A 24347-nucleotide genomic window follows, 5' to 3' on the forward strand; every position below is an offset into this window, starting at 1 on the left:
ATTAGGAAGGGTATTGAGAACAAAACGGCTAGTATTATAATGCCGTTGTACAAATCGATGGTAAGGCCACACCTGGAGTATTGTGTCCAGTTCTGGTCGCCGCATCTCAAAAAAGACATAGTGGAAATGGAAAAGGTGCAAAAGAGAGCGACTAAGCTGATTACGGGGCTGGGGCACCTTCCTTATGAGGAAAGGCTACGGCGTTTGGGCCTCTTCAGCCTAGAAAAGAGACGCTTGAGGGGGGACATGATTGAGACATACAAAATTATGCAGGGGATGGACAGAGTGGATAGGGAGATGCTCTTTACACTCTCACATAATACCAGAACCAGGGGACATCCACTAAAATTGAGTGTTGGGCGGGTTAGGACAGACAAAAGAAAATATTTCTTTACTCAGCGCGTGGTCAGTCTGTGGAACTCCTTGCCACAGGATGTGGTGCTGGCGTCTAGCCTAGATGCCTTTAAAAGGGGATTGGACGAGTTTCTGGAGGAAAAATCCATTATGGGGTACAAGCCATGATGTGTATGCGCAACCTCCTGATTTTAGGAATGGGTTAAGTCAGAATGCCAGATGTAGGGGAGAGCACCAGGACGAGGTCTCTTGTTATCTGGTGTACTCCCTGGGGCATTTGGTGGGCCGCTGTGAGATACAGGAAGCTGGACTAGATGGGCCTATGGCCTGATCCAGTGGGGCTGTTCTTATGTTCTTATGTTCTTATGTGTGGATGGGAGAGAAGAATTTCTTGGAGGGGGCAGCTACAGCATATTTTATGTTGGGCAGGCAGCTTCAGACATAGGGAAAGGATTAATTTCTTTTTTTTTTCTGTAACGTGCTTTATATGGAGCTATGAGGGCCCAGCAGGAGAAAAGAACCCACAGAATATAATGGGTAGTCTTTTTATTTCAAAACTGCAGAGCAGGGTAGTCTTTTTATTTCGAGGACCTAGAAAAATAACCTAAGACAGTTTCTCTCCCCCCCCCAAGTTTTTATATATCTAATATATATTACCAGGGCTTTTTTTGTAATAGAACGCACTGGAACGGCGTTCCGGCACTTTTTTTCCCCCACTAGCTCCACCCCCTTTTTTTTTTTTGCACTGCTGGCTAGGGCGGGATTTGAACCTCCGACCCTATGCTCCACAGCCCAGCCCAGCACTCTCTCCATTGGGCTATAGGAACTCCTGTAGTCAAAAGTGCTTTTTGCACTGCTGGCGAAGGCAGGATTCAAACCTCTGACCTTGTGTTCCACAGCCCAGCTCCATTGGGCTATAGGAACTCTTGTAGTCAAAGTGCTCAGAACTAATATATAAGGTCTTGAACCCAGCTGGTGGCCATCAGCACCTTAAGTATTAGTTCCAAACACTTTGAGTCTAAGAGCTCCTATGGCTCAATTGCTAAAGTGCTGGTCTGTAGAGCCAGATGTTGGGGGTTCAAATCCCCATAAGGAATAATTTTTTTCTTCTTTTTTAGGTGGGGAGGTAAATAAATAAATAAAAGAATGAGTTCCTGCACCTTTTTTTTTTTTTTACAAAAAAAGCACTGCATTTTACTACAGTAGTGCCTCAGCATCAGCTGGGGTTCCATTCCTGGAATCCCCATGGAAATCCACAAATAATCACCTGAACCCTGCTGAATACAACTGGAGGGTGTTCTGTGTTCTGAGGCCTGGTTCTGAAAAACTGGAAGTGAAGTTTTAAGGCCCTCTGGAGGCCTTAGAAGGCATTTGAGACCCAGAGAAGCCACATGCAGCCTCCCTGAGCTTCAGAACAACCTCTGGATGCAACCAGAACTTTGCTTCAGTTGCATTTAGATGCAACAGGTCAGGCGTCAACATGGGTCGGGGGATTCTCATTGAGTCAAATTGCGGATGAAAAATCAGCGGATGAAGAAGTCCAACCTGTATAATATTTTATTTATTTATTTCCCAGGCCTCGCTGTATCCTTTAATTGCCCCCCTGCCCCCATCATAGCTTCTTACTACTTGTGACACCACCTCCCATAAGTTCTACATAAAGCAATACATGCTATTATTTTTGTGGTTCTACAACTGGATTAACAGTGATCTGAACTAAATTTAATGCTCCACAATGATTCAAATGACCTTTGATATTCATCTTAAATGTTTTGCAGTGCATGTCCGGTTAAAGTTTTGCAGATTTATAAAGTCGGCAGAGTAACGGAAACAGCAGGTTTTGAGAGTGATCTTGGCAATGTTCAATCTTTATTCCATGCTTCATCTGCTTGCAATTTTCTTGGAATCCTTTCTCGGTAAGGACTTGTATTGTCCCAAAAATGTTTTGTTGGTGCTTTTTGTGTATGTATGCACAGGCATGCGTACACCATGACAACTGTGAAACAGATGGCAGCTATGATGGCCTGTTAGCCAATGACTCATTCTTCTTTGGATGACAATGCATCTGGAGATCTAGGATGTCCAACTATTCTAATGAACCATTAAAAAATGGAAATATGTTGCACTCTTTGGGATTCCTGGCAGATAGAGGAGAGGTAACTTCAGATTGACCATTGCTTCTCTTTCTCTCATGCATGGCCACTGCACTTAGGCAAGATAGAAAGCTGTAGACCCTCTCTTGTCTGTCCTGCAATCCTGTGCCTTCCCATGTTGTCGCTATGGGCGGAGTTGGGGAAGTTCACTGTTTCCCACTGCAGGTGAGAAAGCTCAGGGAGTGCCTTCTAGTTTTCACCTTATCTGTTGATTGTGAAGAATAAGTTGGAGGGCTAGAGTCAAATTGTGGAACTCCCTCCCTTAGGGCACCGTTTCTTAATGACACCATAGCATACCATTAAAACATTTCTGTTTGCAAACCTTAGCCTATTCCGAATACTTAGAGCTGAATTCTGTACATGTCTACTCAGAAGTAAGTCCCATTATAGGCAATGGGGCTTACTCCCAGGAAAGTGTGGTTAGGATTGTAAGCTCAGTCTCTCAATTGTTCTTTGGATTTTGATGGTTGAGGTCTTTGTTTTTGTTGTTGATTTATGATATGTTCATGTGTTGCAGAGGTCATCAGAATGCTTTAGAAGCCCCTTCTTTGACCTGAAAGGTGGGATATAAGCATGCATGTGTGTGCACACCCACACTTCTCAATTCTTGCCTGACATATTATGTATATTCACTGTGTGTCTGTGTATCATAATCTGCTAACCATGTCGGTCTCTCTTTTGTAGGGGACTTCTCCTGCCAAAGATTGTGGTTGAGGAATACGGCTTGCAAAGAAGTGATTACGGATACTTTGGCAGTGGTATTTACTTCAGCAATTCCATAAGGTCTGAAGTACTTAATGATAGTAACAGGGAATGGTTTCAGTTATGGAAGGATACTGATATATGTCATTTTTTTCCTTTTTGTGGGGGGTGGGACAGGCCTGGGAGGGGGGGCAGAATCAGCAGAGGCCTCTGCCGAATCCTATCCGGCCTCCTGGCCTCGGAAGCCTGACACTGGGCTTCTTGAGACTACGCCAACTAAATAGCCTGCACAGCTCCAAGAAACCCCACTGAACTAGCTTAGGCTTGGGATAAGAGGATGAATGTCCAGCCTATTTAAATTCAGCATAGGATGCAGTGACTTCAGTTTGGCCCCAGTGCTCCTGTGCTGTGTAGGATTGGGTCCCTCACATGTTTATAGGAGGTTACATAGAATGAGAACCATCACATATGCCACTGTGCCCACTGGAGGAATGACAGGATAAAAATTTAATTAAACATTTATAGAAAAATGACAAGTACAGTATTATTAATAATTTATTATTATATTATGTATTATATGTATTATGTATTATAATTATATTAATAATTATGTATGTCACATGTGCATAAGTCTGTTGCATTGCATCACACCGAAGTACTTGCACGCAAGTGCCACATGGTATGTGGTGCAAAAGTGATCCATGTGTAGAAAATCATCCTGAGATGTGTATTTAATTAAGTTGACTGAAACTGAAGAAAGTCAGGTAAGGTGCATAATTGTTGAAAGAACAGAATATGTTGGAATAGCTCTGTTAAGTGACAGAATTAGACCTGGTACATGTGAAATGTTCTGAGATCCTTCTGTAGTTTGAGGGGGAAAAAATCCTAATCATTCAAAACATGCCTGTTGAGGATTTACTACTGCTGTTCAGAAGTAAGCTTCATTGAGTTCAGTGGGATTTCCTCTCATGTAAGTGTGCAAAGGATTGCAGGCTGAGATTACTAATTTTTACTTCAAAAGGAAATGTGGGTAAGGGGACCTGAACCTTCCCCCAATTTTCTTCCATCACCCCAAATGCATTGCTCCCCCTGTTGACTTATTGTTAGTGTTGGAGCCAGGCTAGGAGAGAAGTGCCTTGGCCAACATAGAAGTTCATACAAAGGTGGGTAGACAGTTCCACCTCCTTCATCCAAGCTGTCCTTTTGATAAAAAGGTTGAACATCCATCAACACCAGTTTTATACATGAACAACAACATGGTTGTCCTGTCATTTTGAGTCCCATGTGATGTTGGAGATGAAATCCAATTCTGGGATTCATGCCAGAGCAGAACTTCATCTTCAGTAATTAAAGCCAACTGGGATGGAAGAGTCCTAGCTGCAACCTCTAGGAACCAATTGCTTATGCCTTCCAGGGTGAAGTCTGTGACTTGAAATAGAGCCTGAAGGATCTGAGTACAAGAGTAGCAGGACTCTTTCTACAATGGAGGTGTTTAATAATGAGTTATGAGAAATTATGTGTAGATACATGTATAACATTTTTTCCTTCTTTTAATAACAGGACAAGCATTAAGTATTCTCACCCAAGTAAAACAGATGGAACTCGATTGTTCGTGATTTGTGATGTAGCCCTTGGAACTTGCTGGAAACTCTGTAGACCTGATGGTTCACTAACTGCAGCCCCATATGGTTATGATAGTGTGCACGGAACACCTGAGGAAATGAATGGGTGTTCTTCATTTTTTGAGGTACCTGCACCTTAAACTGGACTTTTAAATGATGGTGTGGCCACAATATTTGTTATTTTATTATAGAAAATCTTTCTATTCTTTAAAAAAGCATGTGTAGGATGCAGGATGTGCATACTGTCTCCACAGTATCACTCCTCACTTACCTGCATGCTGGGAGATGTGTTTGTTCAGTAGATTGTATGAAGAGGTGAATGAATGCATGGCAGGAGCACCCTCTCAGAATCCTTCAGTGCTGCAGTCCTATGCATGCTTAGTTGAGAACATTTGCGATCCTGGCCCACACACCACCTGTGGCTAGGACTGCAGAATGCCGCACCACCACCACCACTTACTAGAGTCTCATGCACGAAAATTGAAAGTAATGCTTAATGGCCCTTTGGAGGCTTCACCCAACCTGACCCTCAGAAGAGATCTGGAGGACAAGTAGCAGCTAGGGTCACCCCCATGGTCATCAAAAGTGTGGTGCCTGGGACATTTGCCCCACTGCCCCCCTCCAGGAACACCACTGGTTGAGAGTAATGTTCCATTGAAAGCAGCATCCAGGGGGAATTCCAGTCATCTCAAACTGGACATTCTGTGTGAAGGGGTCATTCTTCAGTAGGAAAGATTTCACAGCATTCACAGTGCATCATGAATCAAGATGTATCACAAAATTGCTAAATTGGACATCATTCACAAGTCTGACTCAGTTAACCTAATTCTGAATTCACAGCACAAGCTGCCACATCTCTAGTCTTAGGCACACTCACTTGTGAGCCAGTCCCACTGAACTTAGTGGTACCTACTTCCCAGTGAGTGCTTCTCAGAGTATCTTATCTAAGTATCTATGGTGTACTGGCAGTGTCTTTTTTCCAATGTGCTTGGTATCCTCTCTATATATATACACATACAGAATGTCTCAAGAAAATGTACACACTCTTTATAGTGTCAAATTTGTTATGCTGTAATTCACACATATATTGCATATAGTATACACAGAAGCAGTTGCTTGACCCAGTTAATTAGACCAAGTGCTCAAAATGTTTCCCATTAGTGTCTATACACCGCTGACATTGTTAACTAAGGGATCTGCATTCATGCACCTCTTCAAATTTTGTATGATTTCATACACCTCTTCAATTTTTTTTCCCTTAGATCAGTGTTTCCCAACCTGGGGGTCACAACCTGTCTACTGATCCTTTTTAAGGGGTCAGCATCCTTGGGAACCACTGCCTTGGATGTCTGAGTGTTGCAGGTTTTTTACAAGGAAGTATGCATGAATTAGAGCTCGTTAAGATGTGTGTATTTGATTTTTTGCCATCATCCACTCTCTGCTGTTGCTGGTTGTTTTTGTAAGGATCCTAAAGTTTTGCTTCCTCTTTTCTTTGTTTTCGAAAGGATGATGAATTTGTGGTATACAGAACTAGTCAGGTGAAAATCAAATATGTGGTTAAATTTTGTCTTGCTGATGACAAAGTAGAGGAGTTCCATCCAGTGATTCAAACTGAGTTAGAAGATCAAGCATTTCCAGAGCACCAGTCACAGCTGGAAGGTAAAAATGTTTCTTACATTGTGAAACTCGTGTCTGTGGGTATTCTGCAGTTGGAATGTAGAATACAATCACTCATTAAAAAAAAATTTAAAAGGAAGGAAATAATCATTTATAAGTAAAAATGTATAGAGAAGAGGCAAGATTTCATAGGTGGGATTTGGGGCCGTCATCATAATTTTGTCGTTTGAAAGGAATAGTGACTATAATAATAAATAATAATAATAATAATAAAACTTTATTTTTATCCCGCCCTTCTCCCAAAAAGGGACCCAGGGCAGCTAACAACATATAAAACAAAACATAATTTCACAGATAAAAACATATTAAAAACACATTAGCAGAACCCATAAAAACAGTAGTCAGAATAGTCAGAATAAAAGAGCATAAAACAGCAGTTCTTAGAGGAATTGGGCCTGTAAAAAAGCAACTAAAAGATATATAAAAGATGTTAAAAAGGCCATAACGTCAGAAGGCTTGGTTAAACAACAAGGTCTTCAGGCCTCGCCGAAAGGACTCAAGAGAGGGAGCCATTCTCAAGTCAAGGGGAAGGGAGTTCCACAACGTTGGTGCCACTACTGAGAAGGCCCTATTTCTTGCCGCCGCCCCACGTACCTCCTTAGGTGGCGGCACTTGTGAAAAGGCCTTCTCTGATGACCTGAGAGGACGAGCCGGATTGTACGGGAGTAGGCGATCTCTAAGATACCCTGGCCCAGAGCAGTATAGGGCTTTAAAGGTCAAAACCAGCACCTTGAATTGGGCCTGGAAATGAATGGGCAGCCAATGTAGCCCCCGGAGAAGCGGGCTGACAGAGTCAAACCGCCTAGCTCCAGTGACCACACGGGCCGCCGCATTCTGCACTAATTGCAGTTTCCGAACCGTCTTCGGGGGCAGCCCCACATAAAGCGCGTGGTCTTCCTGGTCTATCCTGAGACAAAAGACTATCCTGGTCTTTTGTCTCTTTCATGGCCTTACCTAGTATATCTCTAGAGCTCTGTTTCAACTCAGAAGCTGTGTGCGCTTACTGAGGAGCCTAGCACATAACTAACACATCTCATGCTCTTCTTTCCAAGGGCCAGCTTGCCCTTCTTGACAGGAACTGCATCTGCTTAACAAGGCCACGAGCCCCCTATTAAAAGCAGGAAAATCTTCAATACTCACATTTTAGAGGCTGCAGGATAATGGAGTTCTATAAGCATATATGATGGGACTGTCTAGGGGTAGAACTCTTTGGGAATGAAATTTTCACTGAATTCTCACAGATTGTTAATAAAGCAATCAAACCCGATGTAGCCCAGCACTCGTGATGGTTTTTGACAACTGACATAACCCACTATTACTTTAAAAATCCCATAACTTGCAGCAACAAAACTGGTAATTGCCAAAGCATGGAAGTCAGCAGTACATTTAGCTCTTCAACAATGGCATCCTGGAGTGTGGCAGCTGGCACTAATGGAAAAGTTAACCTGGCAGTGGGGAGCAGAACAATATAAACAACACCAGGCCAAGCTATTTTTGCAGAAAAATGATAGTTTTATTGTGTCTATAAACAATAATGGCACAGTTAACCCACTAATTTCACACAAGTCATTTTGGATAGTTCAATGGTTCCCAAACTGTGTGCTATGGCACTGAAGGGCATAATAGAAAACTCAGAGGGATGATGTGGGATCCCTGGCAACAGCTTCTTACCAGCCCCCTCAGGTACCACCATCTTGAATCATGCAAGATTGTGTGCAGTTCAAGATGATGGCGCTCAGGATAGCTGGGTGATGGTGCTGCTGTGACAGGCTCAGTATCTACAGGGTGTTGTAACCCTGGAACATTTGGGAACCACTGGGCTAGGTCTTTAAATGATGAAGAAAAGCTGACTTCTTATCTTTCTAAGCAATTAGCAACTACAATGCAGCATTGTAATGTATAATTAAGAATAATTATATTATACAATCAAACTTCATAATGTGTAATTATAAATAATTATAATTGTACAATTAGGAATTATTCTTCCTATAATAAAGATTCTTTTTTGTTTTTGTTTATGTAATTTTTGATGAAAGGTGTTGTAAAAAAGAATATACGTTTTTAAAAAACTGGCAGCCCAATCCTAGCCACACTTTCCTGGGAGCAAGCCCCATTGACTGCATGGGATTTACTTCTGAGTAGACATGCATAGGCTTGGGCTCAGAGTCAGTATATCACTGAATGCCAGTTGCTGGCAGTAGAGTTGGGACGGCTGCTGCCTTCCTGCCCTGCTTGTGAGGTTTCCATAATCTGGTTACTGTGAAAAACAAGGTGCTGGATTTGGGGGCTGCGCCAAATGAATTATTTTCTTGCTATTGTCTTGCTGTATTTGGTTGTTCCCTTTCTCTCTGTCACTGAAACTTGCCGTCTACAGTATGTCCATTTCTCCAGCTGTACTTTGTTTCTTCATTGCCTTATCTTGCTCCCGTATAGTAGAATGTGCTTGTTTTCAGTTATCCTTTCCTTAAATGTTTCTTGTTTAGATTATGAAATACCAAGCAGAAAACTGTTGAATGATATAACTCCTGGTCTTCTGGACAGATCTGGAAATCCAATTCCTCTTAGAGATGTTCATATCAAAGGAAGAGTTATAGATTTTGTAGCAGAGGTAATGCAAGCAGCGTGTGAATTGTTGAAGATTTTATTGAGTTCTTCTTTGTTTAGATCGGGGTGTCAAACTTAAGGCCCAGGGGCCGGATGTGGCCCCAGAAGCTTTTTATCTGGCCCTTGGACTCTCAGCTCCTGAGCAATGCTGAGGTGACACTGCTGAAAGGGTGGCCAGCATGATAATTGGGCTCTCCCATATCTTGAAATATGATCAAGATTTCTGTATCTTCTCTCCTGTCATTTGCAGCCAATGAGTTCCTCCACAAGAACAGAGTGTTTATTTCTGGTTTTGACCTGTGTAATGACATCACTTCCTGTGTAATGACATCACCTCCAGCCCTCAGCAGGCATCATGAATACTATTCGGCCCTCTGTATGAAATGAATTTGATACCCTTGGTTTAGATTGTCACGCCCCCGTCTGCTAGCGGGGCGCCCCAGCTGGCAGGGTACTCAAACACCTGTGGGTTCAAGGTGGGATTGCCTTTGTGGTTCCCCTCCTGGGGTTGGTCCAGCAGAGTAGGGCCTTAGACTGCCACTGGGGGAGGGGGTTCACATCACCCTGTTCCTCCTCAGTGTTGGGGTAGAGTTTCCAGCTTTCAGGTGGTGGCTCCCTTCTGCCAGCACACCTCTCTCGCTTGTCATCACAGGCCCTCTCCCTTTTGAGGAAGCCTGGCTGCCCCACCCGCCTCTACCCCTTCCTCCCTGGCAGGCTCAAGATGGGGCAGGGCTTTCAGCCCATCCTCCCATTCCTTTGCAACTCTAGAGGGTCTGTGCTTGCAGCCAGTCTCTTCCTGGGGCCCCAGCCCTGTCTGGGAGTTTGCCCAGTCACCCCCTGGGCTAACCTGCTGCACCCCCTCCCCCCTTGGGCCCGTCTGGAGTGGTAAGTCAGGGATTGGGGACGAGTGGCTGAGCCCAACCCCAACAAGAAGTAGATGAAAGGTTGCATTATAAATGGCATTTTTTTAATCCTCAGGAATTTGAGCACGTGTTATTCTTGCACTCTAAACTGTTTTGAAAAAATGAAAATGGAAGTTTCTGGAGCAACAGACACTGCACAAATGTGAGGGGGGGGGTCAGACACATGTGTTTAGTCTTCCATATATTATTTGGTCTTGTTCTGTAATATCCACATGCATTGCTAAGCTTGCTACAGTACCGTGTCAGAACTGTTTCTCAGAAAGTGATCTTTGACTATATTTATGGCCCAATCCTATCCAGACCTTGTGGTGATGGAACTTGTGCTCCATCAGCACAAGACCTGGGCCACTGGTGTGGCAGCTGTAGCAACAGTGTGCAGACTGTTCCCACCAAGTTTGGGAGGGCAGATGCTTCTGTAGAAAACATATTGGAAACCGTGACTTAGAGTTTACTTGATAAGAGTCCTAAAGAAATGCATTTATTTATTTCAGGTAGTGGTGTTTCAGACATATGAAAATCAAACTAGTACTCCCATTGAAGCCAAATATGTCTTTCCTTTGGATGATACTGCTGCTGTCTGTGGATTTGAGGCTTTCATTAAAGGGAAACATATAATAGGAGAGGTAAGATGATGTAGAGGTGGAAGGGGAAGATTGTCATGAACTGAGTAACAGACCTTCATGGAACCTTCTCCAAGTAAAAGACCTGCTTTCCTCAGCAAGCAGGTGCCACTTGCATCAGTTGCATGACATTTAATCCACCCTCCTTTGTTAGTTTCTCAAGCACAAAGAGAATATAAGGGAGAATTCAGGAACTGGGGTCCAGGGTTTGGCTTGGTTCCCTCTTAAGCCACCCAAATGCCTTAAGCTGCCAACTGACTGTACTCATTGCTGATGCTGCCAAGTATTAGATTAAGGAGAGGGAGACTCCTAGGGGTGTGTATTTTCTCTACTGATATGAACACTCTTTGAGCATACCCTCAAAGAGCAGAAGAATGTTCTTTGAAGACATAGCTTGTTCTGCCTTCTTCGAGTAAGGAATTAAGTGTTGTGTCCTCACTCCCACTAGAGTAACTTAGGGTGCAATCCTAACCCATTTTCCAGCTCCAAGGGAACAAACATTCCCTTACTTTGAGGAGGCCTCTGTGAGTGCCACCTAACTGCAAGATGCAGCGTATGTTCCATTGGCACCACTATGCCAGTGCTGGAAAGTGGGTTAGGATTTGGGCCCTAATCTGCTCCTTTGGCCTTCAGCCTTTTCAGCCCAATGTTGCACATACACAACAGGAACCAAATGTGTATGCCTGTGGGCTGGGCAAAAATGGCTTAAAGAGCTTCTCCTTTTGAGATAAAAAAAAAAACCAAGGAAAAATAATCATTTAGTAAACTGGTTGTCTGTCCTGTCCTGCCAAATGGCAAGGAGAGTTTTCCCACAACCCTGCTTTCCCAGATTTCTGAACAGATGTAAAATTGCAGGAAAATCACTTTTTTGTTGCATTTTATACATTTCATTGTGTTTTATAATTTTATTTTATGATACTAATTTTGAAACAATTCCTAATTTCAGGTAAAAGAGAAGGAAACGGCACACCATGAATACAGAGAAGCTGTCAGCCGAGGCGATGGAGCATACTTGATGGATCAGGATGGACCTGTAGGGGCAACATGATATATTTATCATATATACTATGGGATGCAGCAGATACTGGTCTCCATTCTTTTTTAAAAAAATAAAACAATCTGAATGGAAAGCTATAGCTATAATCTGCCAGTAAAGGTGTCCTTGATGTACTATTAATCAAATGTACTTAAATTAATATGTAATTAAAATATATTATTAATTAAAAGATTTCTATCCAGCACCCTTCCTTCCCATAACAGGATTTCCAAAATGGCGCCCAACAAGAGAAAATAAAATAATGAGCAAAAACAGTAGCCAAGACACCAGTGGGAACAGCAAAATAGTTTCACAGGTCAAAGATAACACATAAGATAAGCATTTTTAGTTGGTGCCAAAATGCAAGGTTCCAGCCTAACCGCCTAGGAGAGGCAGTACCACAACTTGGGTACTTGAGCGTATTTGCTACTGTTGGGGCACATAGGACTGCCCTCTCAGATGACCAACAATTTAACGTAGGGAAAAAGATCCTTCCATTTATTTCAGTAACTGGAGGCACCTGACCCAGCATAGGTGTCAAACAGGATATTGCAGTGAGCTATTAGTAGTAGTTTTCAGCGTTCTTGTGATTATATAGATTTTCATGGTTATCTTGATTTGAATTAATAATGCAAGTAGGCAGAATTTTTGTATACTAGCTTCTGATAAAATGAAGCAGTTATTGCTTATAAAACTGTGCTTTTACGGTTCTATAGGATATTTTCACAGTTTCTGTTGGAAACCTGCCACCTTCTGTCAAGGTCCTAATCAAAATCACCTACATTACGGAGCTCAGCTATGAGAAAGGAAGCCTTTCTTTCCACCTGCCTGCTGCTGTGGCACCTTGGCAACAAGACAAAGCGTTAAATGAAAACACACAGGTTGGTATATTTAAATCGGAAATGGCATTTTCCTTGTGTTATGTAATGTCAGCAACACAAGAATCTCTAACTCTTAAAGACAAATATGGATCGGTAAAAGAAAGGAGATGGAGAAATATTCCATATTTGGTTCTGTTGTTAATTTGTTAAGAGAAATTCTGTTGTCTACACCTGTGTATTTTATTGTAACCATAAATAGCTTTTGTTTTGTTTTTTAATTTTTAACTAGGATATAGTAAGAAAAGTTTCCATTAAGCAAGTGGGAACACAACCAGGGTAAGCAGCTTTATTGAATATTTAACAGAAATGGTGTGCTTTAAAGGTAAGGTAATTTACCTTAAAATTACAGAATTAAACATTTCTTTCACACGCACATCACCGCATGCATGGAATCCTTAGTTTTTATTTCTTAGATCCATGAAATGTTTCAAACAAATTTCTCTACAACTTTACAAGTTTGACCCAAACCAGTGTGCTAGTGTTTAAGAGTCTGAGGGCCCAGTCCTGTCCAACTTTCCAGTACTCATGCAGCCTCAATGCAGCCCCAAACGTTCCCTTACCACCCCAGGAAGTAGTGCAATTGCACGGCTGCATCAGCACTGTTGGAGATGTTTGGGTCCCAAATTGATGACTGGATGGGAGTGAGAATAAATTCAAAATCTTAAATATGTTGTGCATATGAGTCTTCAAATGCAGCTTGTTTTGATATTTAAACTGAATTGAAATCATGAGAGTTGCTGAACAACATCAAAAGTTAATCTCATCCAACATCCTATTCTCCATAATGGCCAGTCTAATGCTTCCAGGATTACCCATAAGCAGGACACGAACACAATAATTTGTCTGCTATTTCTCAGCAACTGCTATTCAGAAGAATATTGTTTCTGTACCAAGGTTTCTTTTAGTTGTAGCCAATAGCCATTAATAGATCTACCCATGTTCACTGGATTCTCATGGCTTCTAATATGCTTTTTCATGACATTCCTGTGTGGAGTTATCCATGGCTGTCAAGTCTTATTAACTGAGTAAAACATCAAACGATGGTGTTCAGTCTTCTCGGGCCGGTACAGAGGGTTACTGTATAAGGAGGTGTCTTAACACTTCCCAATAAATATGAATAGCATAAAACATATGCCCACATATATTTCTCTGGGTTCAGTGGGACGTTTTACCCTAGTAAGTGTGTTTCTGTTTGGATCCTTAATATCTTTCTGTGCAGCTGAAACTAGAACAAAAAACATAATGCATTAAAAAAAATATAACCACTTCCTGTCATCTATTTTTATTTTATTTACTTATATCCTGCATTTCTCCTCAAAGGGACCCAAGGTGGCTTACAACAATCATTAAAACACACATTAAAAACATAATTTAAAACAAGGTAAAAACATATTAACAGACATCTTAAAAAAGCAGTCAGATAAAAAGTTTAAAAGAGCAACCAGCAACAATTTATAAAAAGGGCCCATGGCCAGTTGAAGGAAATTAAAAATAGTTTCCTAGAGGCCCTTTTCTAGTTTTTGAAGAAAAAATGCAGATTAAGTTCTCTGTATACACAGTAATACCTTTATGTTGACATCTAGTGAAACAGTGGAAATGGACTGTAATGTTACTTATGAAATATATTGCTTTCCTTGCCAGTCAGGACCTATTATACAAAATAGAACTCCACTTTATCTGTTGGCAGGGATTTCTCTTTGGAAATGTCTGTTGAAATGCCCTTTGAAATTATTCATATTACCAGCTGGACACATCAGCTTAAAATAAAGGTAAGTTTATTTTCCTGGTATCTATTTCTGGGAACAGGAGGGTGTTCGCAAACAGCAGCAGTTGAGAAGGTGGGCAGACTTGCATTTCCTGTTTTAAAAGGAATGTTCATGGTTGTGCATTTGGCAAGCTGGTCATGCATACATTGATTTTCTTCTGTTTCACTGGTTTAATGTGGCTATACTAAACACTATACTAAAAACCTGTATAAAAATCAATTTGATAAAGCTCATAGAATATTGCACAATTGAGTCACAATGCACAGTAGAGGAGGTCTTCCTCCTGCCCATACTCTTACATGGATCCAGTGTGCAACATTAGGGACTCTGCATTCTTGCCAGAGTAAAAAGATTAGATTCAGCTGCCAGATCAATGCCAAGTTGCTCCTGTGTCTGGTCTTATTTTGCTATGCTCGCTCAACTAATCTCAGCTCAAAAGGATGCAAATACATTATTGGATGCAAATAATGTAAGTTTTTCCTCTCTCTCTTCTCTTTCAATTCAGAAAACAGACTGTAAAGCTGTGATCCATACTGTGGAGGACAGTTCCTTAGACACGAGTGGCTTTGCGATGGAAATACTGATTGGTGACGTGCATTTGCCCAGAATGTGGGTGGAAAAGCATCCAAACAAAGAGAGTGAGGTAATCCTACCACAAATAAGTACCCAATCCTAAAGGCCACTGAGCTCCAGCACTAGATATCGTAAACTTGCTATAAAGCACATTTATGGCACCCTTAAAGTAAGAAGCGCCAGAGTCAGGCCAGTTCCAGTTCGTGCTAGGCCCAGTGCTGGAAGGACGCCACCTGAAGGAAGATAAAGACCGCTGGGCGGCAGTGCAGTTGTTGGGGGGGGGGAGGCGTTCCAGGGCAGGGGAGGCACTGGCCCAGGAGGGGGATGGTACCAGCTGTGGCCTCCTCTGCCAGATCTTATCTGCCATGTGAGGCTGAAAAGCCCGTCATGGAGGTTGTCTGCACCGGCAAAATAGCTGGCATAGACTTAAGAAGCCTCATTGTGGGCCTGCACCACAGGGGGAAGGGAATGAATGTCCCTTTCTCCCAAGGAGACCACTGGTGGCTTCCCAGCACCCACAGGATACTGTGGTCACCATTTTGGCATCACTGTTCCTCCAGGCGCCACGACCATTAAGATTGAACTGTAAGCTAGCAATTGTTTGCTCAGGCACCCAAGCTATTGTTTGCTCAGAATATACTGTGACAAATAATTTCTGCAATTCTAGGAAACGAGAAGAATGTTGAAACACCCTGTAATTTTTACCTGCCAAAAACTATTGTACTATTTGGAAGATTTCAGACTCTTTATATTCTGTAGTATCTTTCAGACTTGAGTTCAGGATACGGTTGGAGTCAGAGAGTGGGGTTTTGGCAGCTCTGGCCTACTCTGTCCTTGTTCCTTCCACAGCCCACACATGTCTGTGGGCAAGCTACTCATATCCCAAAATCCTTTAGTAGGAGCAAAAAAGTTTGGGAGTGAATAACATCTAAAACTCATCAAGTGAGATAATAGTCCTGTGATTATCTCAGCATTCAGTAGGACATAAGGTGCAACAAAGTCAAGGTCAACCAAGGGAGCAACAGCTGTATGCAGAACAAGAAATAAAAATGTATTTTAGTCCAGATTAAACTTGGATAACTTGCATTGATTTCCCTAGGAGAGTTAAGCATGTGCTTTAATCTCTCAATTGAAATGGGGGGGGGAGCTTTACTTTGTCTTCATTTCAGCAGCATTCTGTGAAAGTAACACAAGTAACTCAGGCTGCAATCCTAATCACACTTTCCTGAGAGTAAGCCCCATTGAACAAAATAGGACTTACTTCTGAGTAGACCTGGTTAGGATTGTGCCCTCAGTCTGGGATATCATGCAACACCTTACAGGGTTATATTATGAGGGGCATATTAGACTGACCTGATCTATTTCCAGTTTCTAGGAAACATATTTCTATATCCATCTGAAGGATATGAACCTTCTGTTAGGCTTGTGCTCCTTCTTTCAAGTACTTCTCTGTGCTGTAATGTACTTTGGTTTGTCTGTCACCAGTGCCAGCCTCTGGTTTTTAGGAAATGTTGGACAATATACCCTCGGTGGGTCCTCTTAAACCTGAGGGCTGGGCAAGAATTAGGCTAATGTCCGTCCCTTCGGTCATGTCTGCCTCCTCATCACAAGGAGGAAGCTCCACCTCCAGGGAGTCCACAAACCCCAACAACATAACAGTTCAGATATGGGAACTGTGCTTGAAGTTTTTGTCTGTTTGCCCAAATGTCCTGGCAGGTGCAGAAAAAAGGAGAGCATTTTCCTCCCCTCCCCAAGTTGTCTTTGACCTTGTCCTACTAGGGGTCCTGGGTAAATGAACTATGCGGAAACCCACCTTCAATTGCATTGCCTGAGGTGGGGCCTCCCAGGGTACCTCAGGCTCCAAGATGTCTGTTGGCTCACTAGGGTCTCCCATTCCTGCCCTGGGATATGAGTCCAGATTGTTGGGGCTCCATGCCCTGCCATTTCCATAGGCAAGAGTGCCCTGAGAGTCTTGGGCACTCTCTTTGACTCTCTACCAAGGGCTAGGCCCAATGGCTTTTCTTCCTCTCTGCAGGGGAGCCAAGGTAGCTCCTACTGTTCTTATCTTCCTCCCTCCCACAGTTCTCTTCAGCCAGCCTGCTCCTCTAGCCACTGTCTCTCCCTCTCTGTCTAGTGCAGGCCTCTTTTTAAAAGCTGGACCCAACCCGCCCTCTGTTAGTCAGGTGCTGGTGGTTTACCTGCCCAACTGGAGTGGCTGGTAACCAATAACATTAGTGACCACCAACACCCAGTTCCTTCCATGGGTGCAGATTCGTATCTTTCTTTCTGTGTACCTAGCCAGGCCACAGATCCACTTTCACCCTTACAGGGCTGCTCGGGCTACTGCCCGGCTGATCAGCGATGTTGCGCCAGTCACCAGCCATCAGAGCTGCACTTCACTGCTGCAGTAATGTCAGATCAAGGCTCACACCTTAGTGCATAACCTCCTCCAATGATGCCCCCTGAGCATTCTCAACCTGTTCTGAATACATGTCAAAACACAAGAACAGTTTCCCCTCCCCCCCATATGTGGCAGTGGAATGGCAGTGCCATAACAGGCATAACAATAGGACCAAAGTCCTTTGTCAGTCTTTGGTCTTTGACCAAAGTGTTGCCTGATCTCAGTCTGTCCTGACCTCAGTGTTACTGGCCATGACTGTCCCTGCTGCTTTCTCATTGTGGCCATCTACCTGGTATCTCCAGCATTGCAGTAATCTAGGATTTTACTTCTTCACCCAAACTTGTTGCTTCTAGACTTGTTGATGACTACAAGCCTGGGTAGCTTTCCTAGATAAAAGATCTATCAATGGTTACTAGTCATGATGACGATGCACCATCTCCAGGTTCAGTGGCAGTATGCTTCTGAATACCAGTTGCAGAGGAGCAATGAATGGAGAGAAATATGTCTTTCTCTCCTGCTTGTGGGGTTCACAGAGGCAAGTTGCTGATGGGTTTCGACACAGCCCATCTATTGGTCATCTATTGGCCACACAGCCTGTATTGGCCCATCTATCGGCTTATGGTAACTGATGGTTACTGTGGGAAATAGGATGTTGGGCTAGATGGATCTTTGACCTGATCTGTCTGTGCTTTTCTTATGTTCTTGTTGCTTGCTTTGCTGTTGTCCTCCATCTTTCTTTTTTCTTTTTTAGGCATGTATGCTTGTATTTCAACCTGAATTTGAAGCAGCATTGGACCCCCTCAGCACCTCTGGAGAAACCATTATTTGCCTAGATTGCTCCAATTCTATGGCAGGCTCTGAAATGCAGCACGCCAAGCAGATTGCATTACACGCTCTGGGCTTAGCTAATTTTACAAGACTGAGAGTTATCAAATTTGGCACAAGTAAGATGCCTTTTATATATAAAAAATATAAAAACATAAACAACTGTATTGTATGTAAAAACATAGTAATTTGATAGTGGGGAGACTGCAAGGGATTAACTGGAATGAGCAGCTGTATTGTTGTGACATTCTGATAATTTGAAAAAGTAGACATAAGTTATCAGGGCTTTCCACTGAGTAAAGATTTCTAGTTTCTGAATGATCTGAATTTAAATGAATGAATTACACTGTAAATAGTTCATTACTGAAACCTTAAGATGTGTACGTTTTTGAAAAATTTGTAAGTAGTACAGGCTGAGTCTTGTTATTCGCAAGGGTTCCATTCCCTGAACTCACCTGGATGGCAAAAATCGTATTAAAGCAAATCCATTTTTTTAAAAATGTCTCTTTGCCAGGCGATTTAGAAACAGCCTTGCTGACTTTTGTGATGAAAAGCAAAGGCAGACAATCTATCAATCAGTCTCTCTCCAGGCACTTAGAAAGGCTTCACTCAGAGCTAGGGACGCTTCCTTTCACCCAGAGCTCAGTGCTGGGAAAGAAAGCAAAGTGATTATCTTTCCCATGCTCAGGGAGAAGGGAGTGAAGCTTGCCTTGGAGTGAAGCTGTTCTAAGCACCTGAAGAGAGAATGATTGATGGATTGTCAGCTGGCCACCCTCTCTTTTGTTAAAGAGAGGCTTTTGTTAAATGACTTTCCCTTGAAATTAAAGGGCCCTTCTCATCACTTTGACATAAAACGGAGGATAAAAAAATCCGTGGATAATTAGGTTATACCTGTATGGGATAAGTTGCAATTTTAATAATAAAATCTACCTCATTTTTGGAGAGAGAGCCTGTAGGACTGTAATGTTTAGACCATCAAATGGATTAATTGATGTATAAATCTTTAACACAATTTTTAAAGTTATTCTTATTAATTGGACACCATTTTAGAAGAGGTATAGCCCCCCACTTTGAATTAGCAATTGCTGTTTTCCTTCCCTTGGCCAAGAGAATATGGATAAAGTGTTGTTAGATACAGGTGTTAGAGTCTCAAATCTCTATCTCTTTTGCTGGTTATCTCCTTGAGGAGTCAGCTCAGCAAAGAATGTTAGTGCTCCCCACTACCAAGACATCTGAACAAGTGATTAGGTTGCAGTTCAGTAGATTGCATAGAAAATAAGCTCAATTGAACTTGGTGGGGCTTAATTTAGATTTATGCAAATTAAATAGATTGATTAATTGACCAAATCTCATGTTTAATAAAGTAAAATTATTTGTATGAAAGCCCTAATGAAAACATTTAGTTAAATTTTACTACTGCAATTATTATAATGCTGCCATTCTTTGTAAAGATCTAAAATGTTGTGTTTTAAGTAAATTCTCTTTTTCATTGTCTAGATTTCATAGAATTTCCTTTCAGTCCGGAAGGCTACCCTGTGGAGTTCAAGCTTGTGAAGCAGTTTATTATGGTAAACAAAAAAAAGTGTGTGTTTGTACCTGTGAGTTTTTTCTAGTACATCCAAAGCCTTAAGCATCCCCCATTACATGGCAGGATTTGCAGTCTTTAAAAACAAAACAGTTTACCATCTAAGCTTCATTATTAGCTTCCAGGTTTACAGCACTATTGTATACAGATATACTCAGAAGTATGTAAGTAACATATACGAGAAGTATGTTCTATAGGGCTTACTCTCAGGAAAATGTGTAGAGGTTTGCAGCTAGGCAGTCCAATCCTGAGCTGCCTGATGCCCACAGGAGCAGCAGCACTGAAATGGTTGCCACTTCATCCTATGGCCGAAGGGAGCAGCTGCCAGCTCCTCGGGGGAAGGGGACATTTGTCCCTTCTCCAGGTAAGGGAGGAAGCTCTGCATTGGGTCTACTTGACTCTGTGCTGGCTAAATAGCCTGTGCAGAGTAATACAGCCTCATGTTGGGCCAGGAGGCCCAGAAGAGGGCTCTGGATCCGGCAGAGGAGATCATTTTTATTCCTCATATTTGATCTGAGTACATTTTCATCCTGCCCTTCCTCCAAGGAGCTCAGTGTGGTGTCATGATTCTTTCCTTCTGCTTCCCCATGTTATCCTCATAACAACCCTTTGAAGTAGGTTTGGCTGAGAGATGGTAACTCACCTAAGCTCACTTAATGAGTTTTGTAATTGATTGGGGATTTGAACTGGGATCCCGTATCCTAGTCAATGCAGTAACCACTACATCATTACCTTTATGTTCCTCCCCTCCCCCCTTAGTCTGCTACAGCTACAATGGGAAACTCTGATTTATGGAAAATTTTGCGTTACCTGAATTTGCTGTATCCTTCTAAATGCAAGCGGAACATTCTTCTTATCTCTGATGGGCATATTCAGAATGCAGGTCTGACTCTGCAGATGGTGAAGGAAAATACACATCACACCAGAATATTCACATGTGGAGTTGGGTAAGTGCACCTTGAGGCCCAGTCCTAGCCTTTTCCTCCCCCACTGATGCAGCCATGCCACCAGAACATGCATTGCATCCTGTGGAGGGGCCAGTCCTGGAGGTCACCTCTGCACATACTATTAGCTCCATCTATATAGTTGCGTCCATCTGGCTTAGTCCATTCTGAGTCCATTGTCCATTCTGAGCCGATGGCAGCAATGTTCTGTTTCTTTCCCAACCCTGCTTCTTATTCTTTTAACTGGATATGCTTGAAGTTGAATTTGTGAACTTATTTATTCAGATCTACTGAGCCTGAGTCTTCCCAAAAGTTCTTGCTCCCTTTGCCCACCTTCTGCTAAAAATATTAAGAGCAGCCTTTGTAATTCAACTGAAGTATGTTCAGGTATATTAAGAAAAATAGTAATATTGCTTTCTCAGTTTGATTTTCTGCTGCAGTGTTTAAAAGCTCTTAAAATTTGCCATTTACTTAAAGCATCACATATTATATTAGTCCCGCAGCAAACCGTCACATGCTGAGATCTTTGTCCCAGTATGGAGCTGGAGCCTTTGAATATTTTGATGCAAAATCAAAGTATAACTGGGAGACAAAGGTAAGTACCTTTAATATTATTTCCAAATGCCACAGTGATGCTCACTGTATTAGCGCATCAACTTGCATTACACTTATGCCAGGATAGCTAGCTCTGACCAGTTGGAGAAGTAGAAAGCTATCTATTCAATAGAACAGGCTCAGATTAGTTAATGGCAAGTGTATATCACTTTAGATCTTAGGTCTGAGTAGCAAAGTATCTTGAAAGGCAAGCAATGTGAGAAAGCCAGGACTTTGGAAAGAAAAGTGTTTTTATGAAGGAGAGTGAATAGAGCAGCAAGCAGAGAGTTTTGAAGGCTGTTACAGCTAAGGGAAGGAGGAGCACTTTCCAACTAGTGGTTTGTAAACAAAGTGTAAGCACAAAAAGGGAAGTAGGGGAAGAGAAAAGGACAGTTTATTCCTCTCCTAAGGATTATTTATTTAAAATTGAAGCCCCAACTTCAAGGCTTTGTAGTGTAACAATTTGTAAGGAAAGGGGGCCATTGTAAACATTGAAATATCCTACCAAAAAGTTTCATACAAAAATGAGAATCATATACAGTAATTCTGGTGTGTCTTTTTTGTTTTTATGTATATTCGTTGTTCATATATATATATATATATATATATATATATATATATATATATATATATATATATATATATGACAAACAAGTCTTAATTATCTGTTTTCATCTCTGCATTCAGATAAAAAGTCAGACAACTAGAATGTATTCCCCAGCATGCAGTGCTGTTTCTATTAAATGGCAACAGTTTGATACCAACGCACCTGAGCTAACGTATGCCCCTGCTCAGATTCAGTCCCTGTTTAATCATGAACGTCTTCTAATCTATGGATTTATCTCACATTGCACGCAGGTGAGAATTGAGAAACAAAGCAAAATGGTCATAATCTTTTTTCAATGACAAACCCTCATAGACATGAAGTGGTAGGTGTAAACCAGAAGTTGCTTCCTGTTGCTTCCAAGAGGTTTTCTGAAGCCTGTGGAGGCCTTGTGGAGTGTGTCCCAGGCCTAGTATGACCTGGGAGCAGTCTCCAATTGCAGCTGGAGAGCTCCAATTTGGAGCCAACTGGACAAAAGCGTGAATGGGAGGGCCCAACCTTAGAACACACAGCACATCAGCTTGTGACCCACAGTTTGGGAAATGCCAGCTGAACCACTTTGGCGCCCTATCTCTCACTGAATACAATGCAAGCCCCCTTGCTTGCCTGTTCCAGTGCAGGATAGGATTGCGCTGTCTGTGTGTGTGTATTGTTTTTCTTTTGAAAGACAGTGTATAAATATTTGTAGCAGGATAAAGCCAATGACTAATTCTTGTTTTTTTCTGAATTTTAAAATCAACGAGCTTATAATGTCAGCCAGATAAAACTACATTTCAGAGAAGAGCAATGGCTCAATGGTAGTGACATGGTTTGCATACAGAAGGTCTTGGGTTCATGTCCTAATAATGGTACTGACTTCTCAGTAAAGATGTATAGGATTGCATTTTTAGTTCAGCACTTTGATTTGGGGGTTCTGGGGTTGCAATATGATTTTTTAAAAACGTATTTTGCAGCCACTACCTATATTACTCAACATTTGAAACAGAAGCAGTTCATTTTTTTTGTGAACACAAAGATACTGAATAAACATGCTAGGCCAGTGGTTCTCAAACTGGTGGTTCACAACCCACCAGATTGTGTAAAGCTCTCCCCAGTCCCTGGGGGGGGGGGGGGCAGGGGACATTGCTAACAGTGGTGAGACAGAGGTGCTTTTACTTCCTACAGGCTGCTGCAGGAGTTGCAGGGAGCCACGTGTGGCCTCCTGTAGGGCCCCCTGAGTTTTAGAACATTGAAAAGAAGAGATCACAAAGCGCTTCCTGTTTCCTATTACAACTAGAAAGTGCTTTGTGATCTCTTCTTTTCAGCGTTCTAAACCTCGGGGAACCCTGCGGAGGACTGCACGGTGCTCCCAACAACTCCTGCAGCAGGCTATAGTAAGTAAAAGCAACCCCCCTGTCACTCCCTTTAGTGATGTGAACCTGGGGATTGTGTCATTGCCCTCGTCCCCTCCCCTGCAATAAAACTCCTGTGAAGTTTGAGATCCACTGCACTAGGCTATGGATAGATATGCCCTCATACTTAGGCATTAGTTATTTGATTTTTTTCTGTAAACCACTTTGTTAACTTTTTGTTGAAAAGCAGTATATAAATACTGTTAATAATAATAATAATAATACTTGCACTAAAAGTAATGTAATAAATTATATCATCAGTGGCTATGAGAAAATGTATTAATAGATATATTTGTACATTTCAGGTGTTGTCTTGTTTGATGTATTGATATGGAAATAAATTTCAATGTTACCATGACATAAAAGAAAAAAAGTTTAAAAGTTTCTTTTTTTCCTTGCAGGCTACTTTAAATGCATTAATAGATAACCAAGAATTGCAGACAATGGTGTCTACTACTGAGCTGCAGAAGACAACAGGAACAGTGAGTTGGGCTGGGGCTAATGAATAAAAACCTATTGTAGGGGTTCCCTTTCAGCACCACAACCCACTTCATCCTCTGTGGTGGGTCGCAATGCAGTTCATGGTGCTCTCCACTCTGGCAACCCACTTTACAGGCCGCTGCAGGTCTCAGAATAGTCCTTAGAAGGAGGCCCTGCTCTAGCAGGGAGAGCAGTAGGGAGATGATCTAGCTAATTCACTCTCATGGTACTGAAGCAGGTGGGGGAAGAGTGGTAGATGTAGATTCCAATGGGATATAAGTGTGAATTAATCAAAGGGGGTCTGGCTTCCAGGTGCCCCATTGCTAGAGACCCCAATTTAATAATAGGCAACAGCTGGGGGAAGTGTGATAAATGGGGTGCATAGGGATTCTACTCCTATGCCACCTTCCCACTCATGATAATTTGTCCCCGAGGCATCAGTCTCACTTTGCCTTATTGTGTAACTGGCCTGAATAAAAGTCAGTAGAAATAGACATTGCGATACAGTTGCCTATTATTAAATCGTGGTATCTAGCAATGGGGCACCTGGAAGCACGACCCCTTTTGATTAATTCACATTTATATCCCATTGGAATGCTACATCAAAAGATC

The 24347-nt window shown here is 42.1% G+C and overlaps 1 protein-coding gene across 1 annotated transcript in view; it reads left to right on the forward strand.

Moving 5' to 3' along the window:
* PARP4 (poly(ADP-ribose) polymerase family member 4) overlaps window positions 1-24347 on the forward strand; it is a 72795-nt gene that overhangs the window by 18020 nt on the left and 30428 nt on the right. Inside the window, exons 11-27 of the mRNA XM_066620892.1 lie at window positions 2133-2270; window positions 3192-3290; window positions 4770-4956; window positions 6337-6490; window positions 8992-9116; window positions 10527-10658; window positions 11602-11688; window positions 12408-12572; window positions 12802-12848; window positions 14260-14341; window positions 14844-14981; window positions 18064-18256; window positions 19635-19705; window positions 20482-20669; window positions 21162-21261; window positions 21948-22118; window positions 23657-23737. Coding sequence (XP_066476989.1) covers window positions 2133-2270; window positions 3192-3290; window positions 4770-4956; window positions 6337-6490; window positions 8992-9116; window positions 10527-10658; window positions 11602-11688; window positions 12408-12572; window positions 12802-12848; window positions 14260-14341; window positions 14844-14981; window positions 18064-18256; window positions 19635-19705; window positions 20482-20669; window positions 21162-21261; window positions 21948-22118; window positions 23657-23737 — 2158 coding nt within the window. The remainder of the gene's footprint in view (window positions 1-2132; window positions 2271-3191; window positions 3291-4769; window positions 4957-6336; window positions 6491-8991; window positions 9117-10526; window positions 10659-11601; window positions 11689-12407; window positions 12573-12801; window positions 12849-14259; window positions 14342-14843; window positions 14982-18063; window positions 18257-19634; window positions 19706-20481; window positions 20670-21161; window positions 21262-21947; window positions 22119-23656; window positions 23738-24347) is intronic.

Source organism: Tiliqua scincoides, chromosome 3 (genome assembly GCF_035046505.1).
Source record: "Tiliqua scincoides isolate rTilSci1 chromosome 3, rTilSci1.hap2, whole genome shotgun sequence".
Classification (NCBI taxonomy): domain Eukaryota; kingdom Metazoa; phylum Chordata; class Lepidosauria; order Squamata; family Scincidae; genus Tiliqua; species Tiliqua scincoides.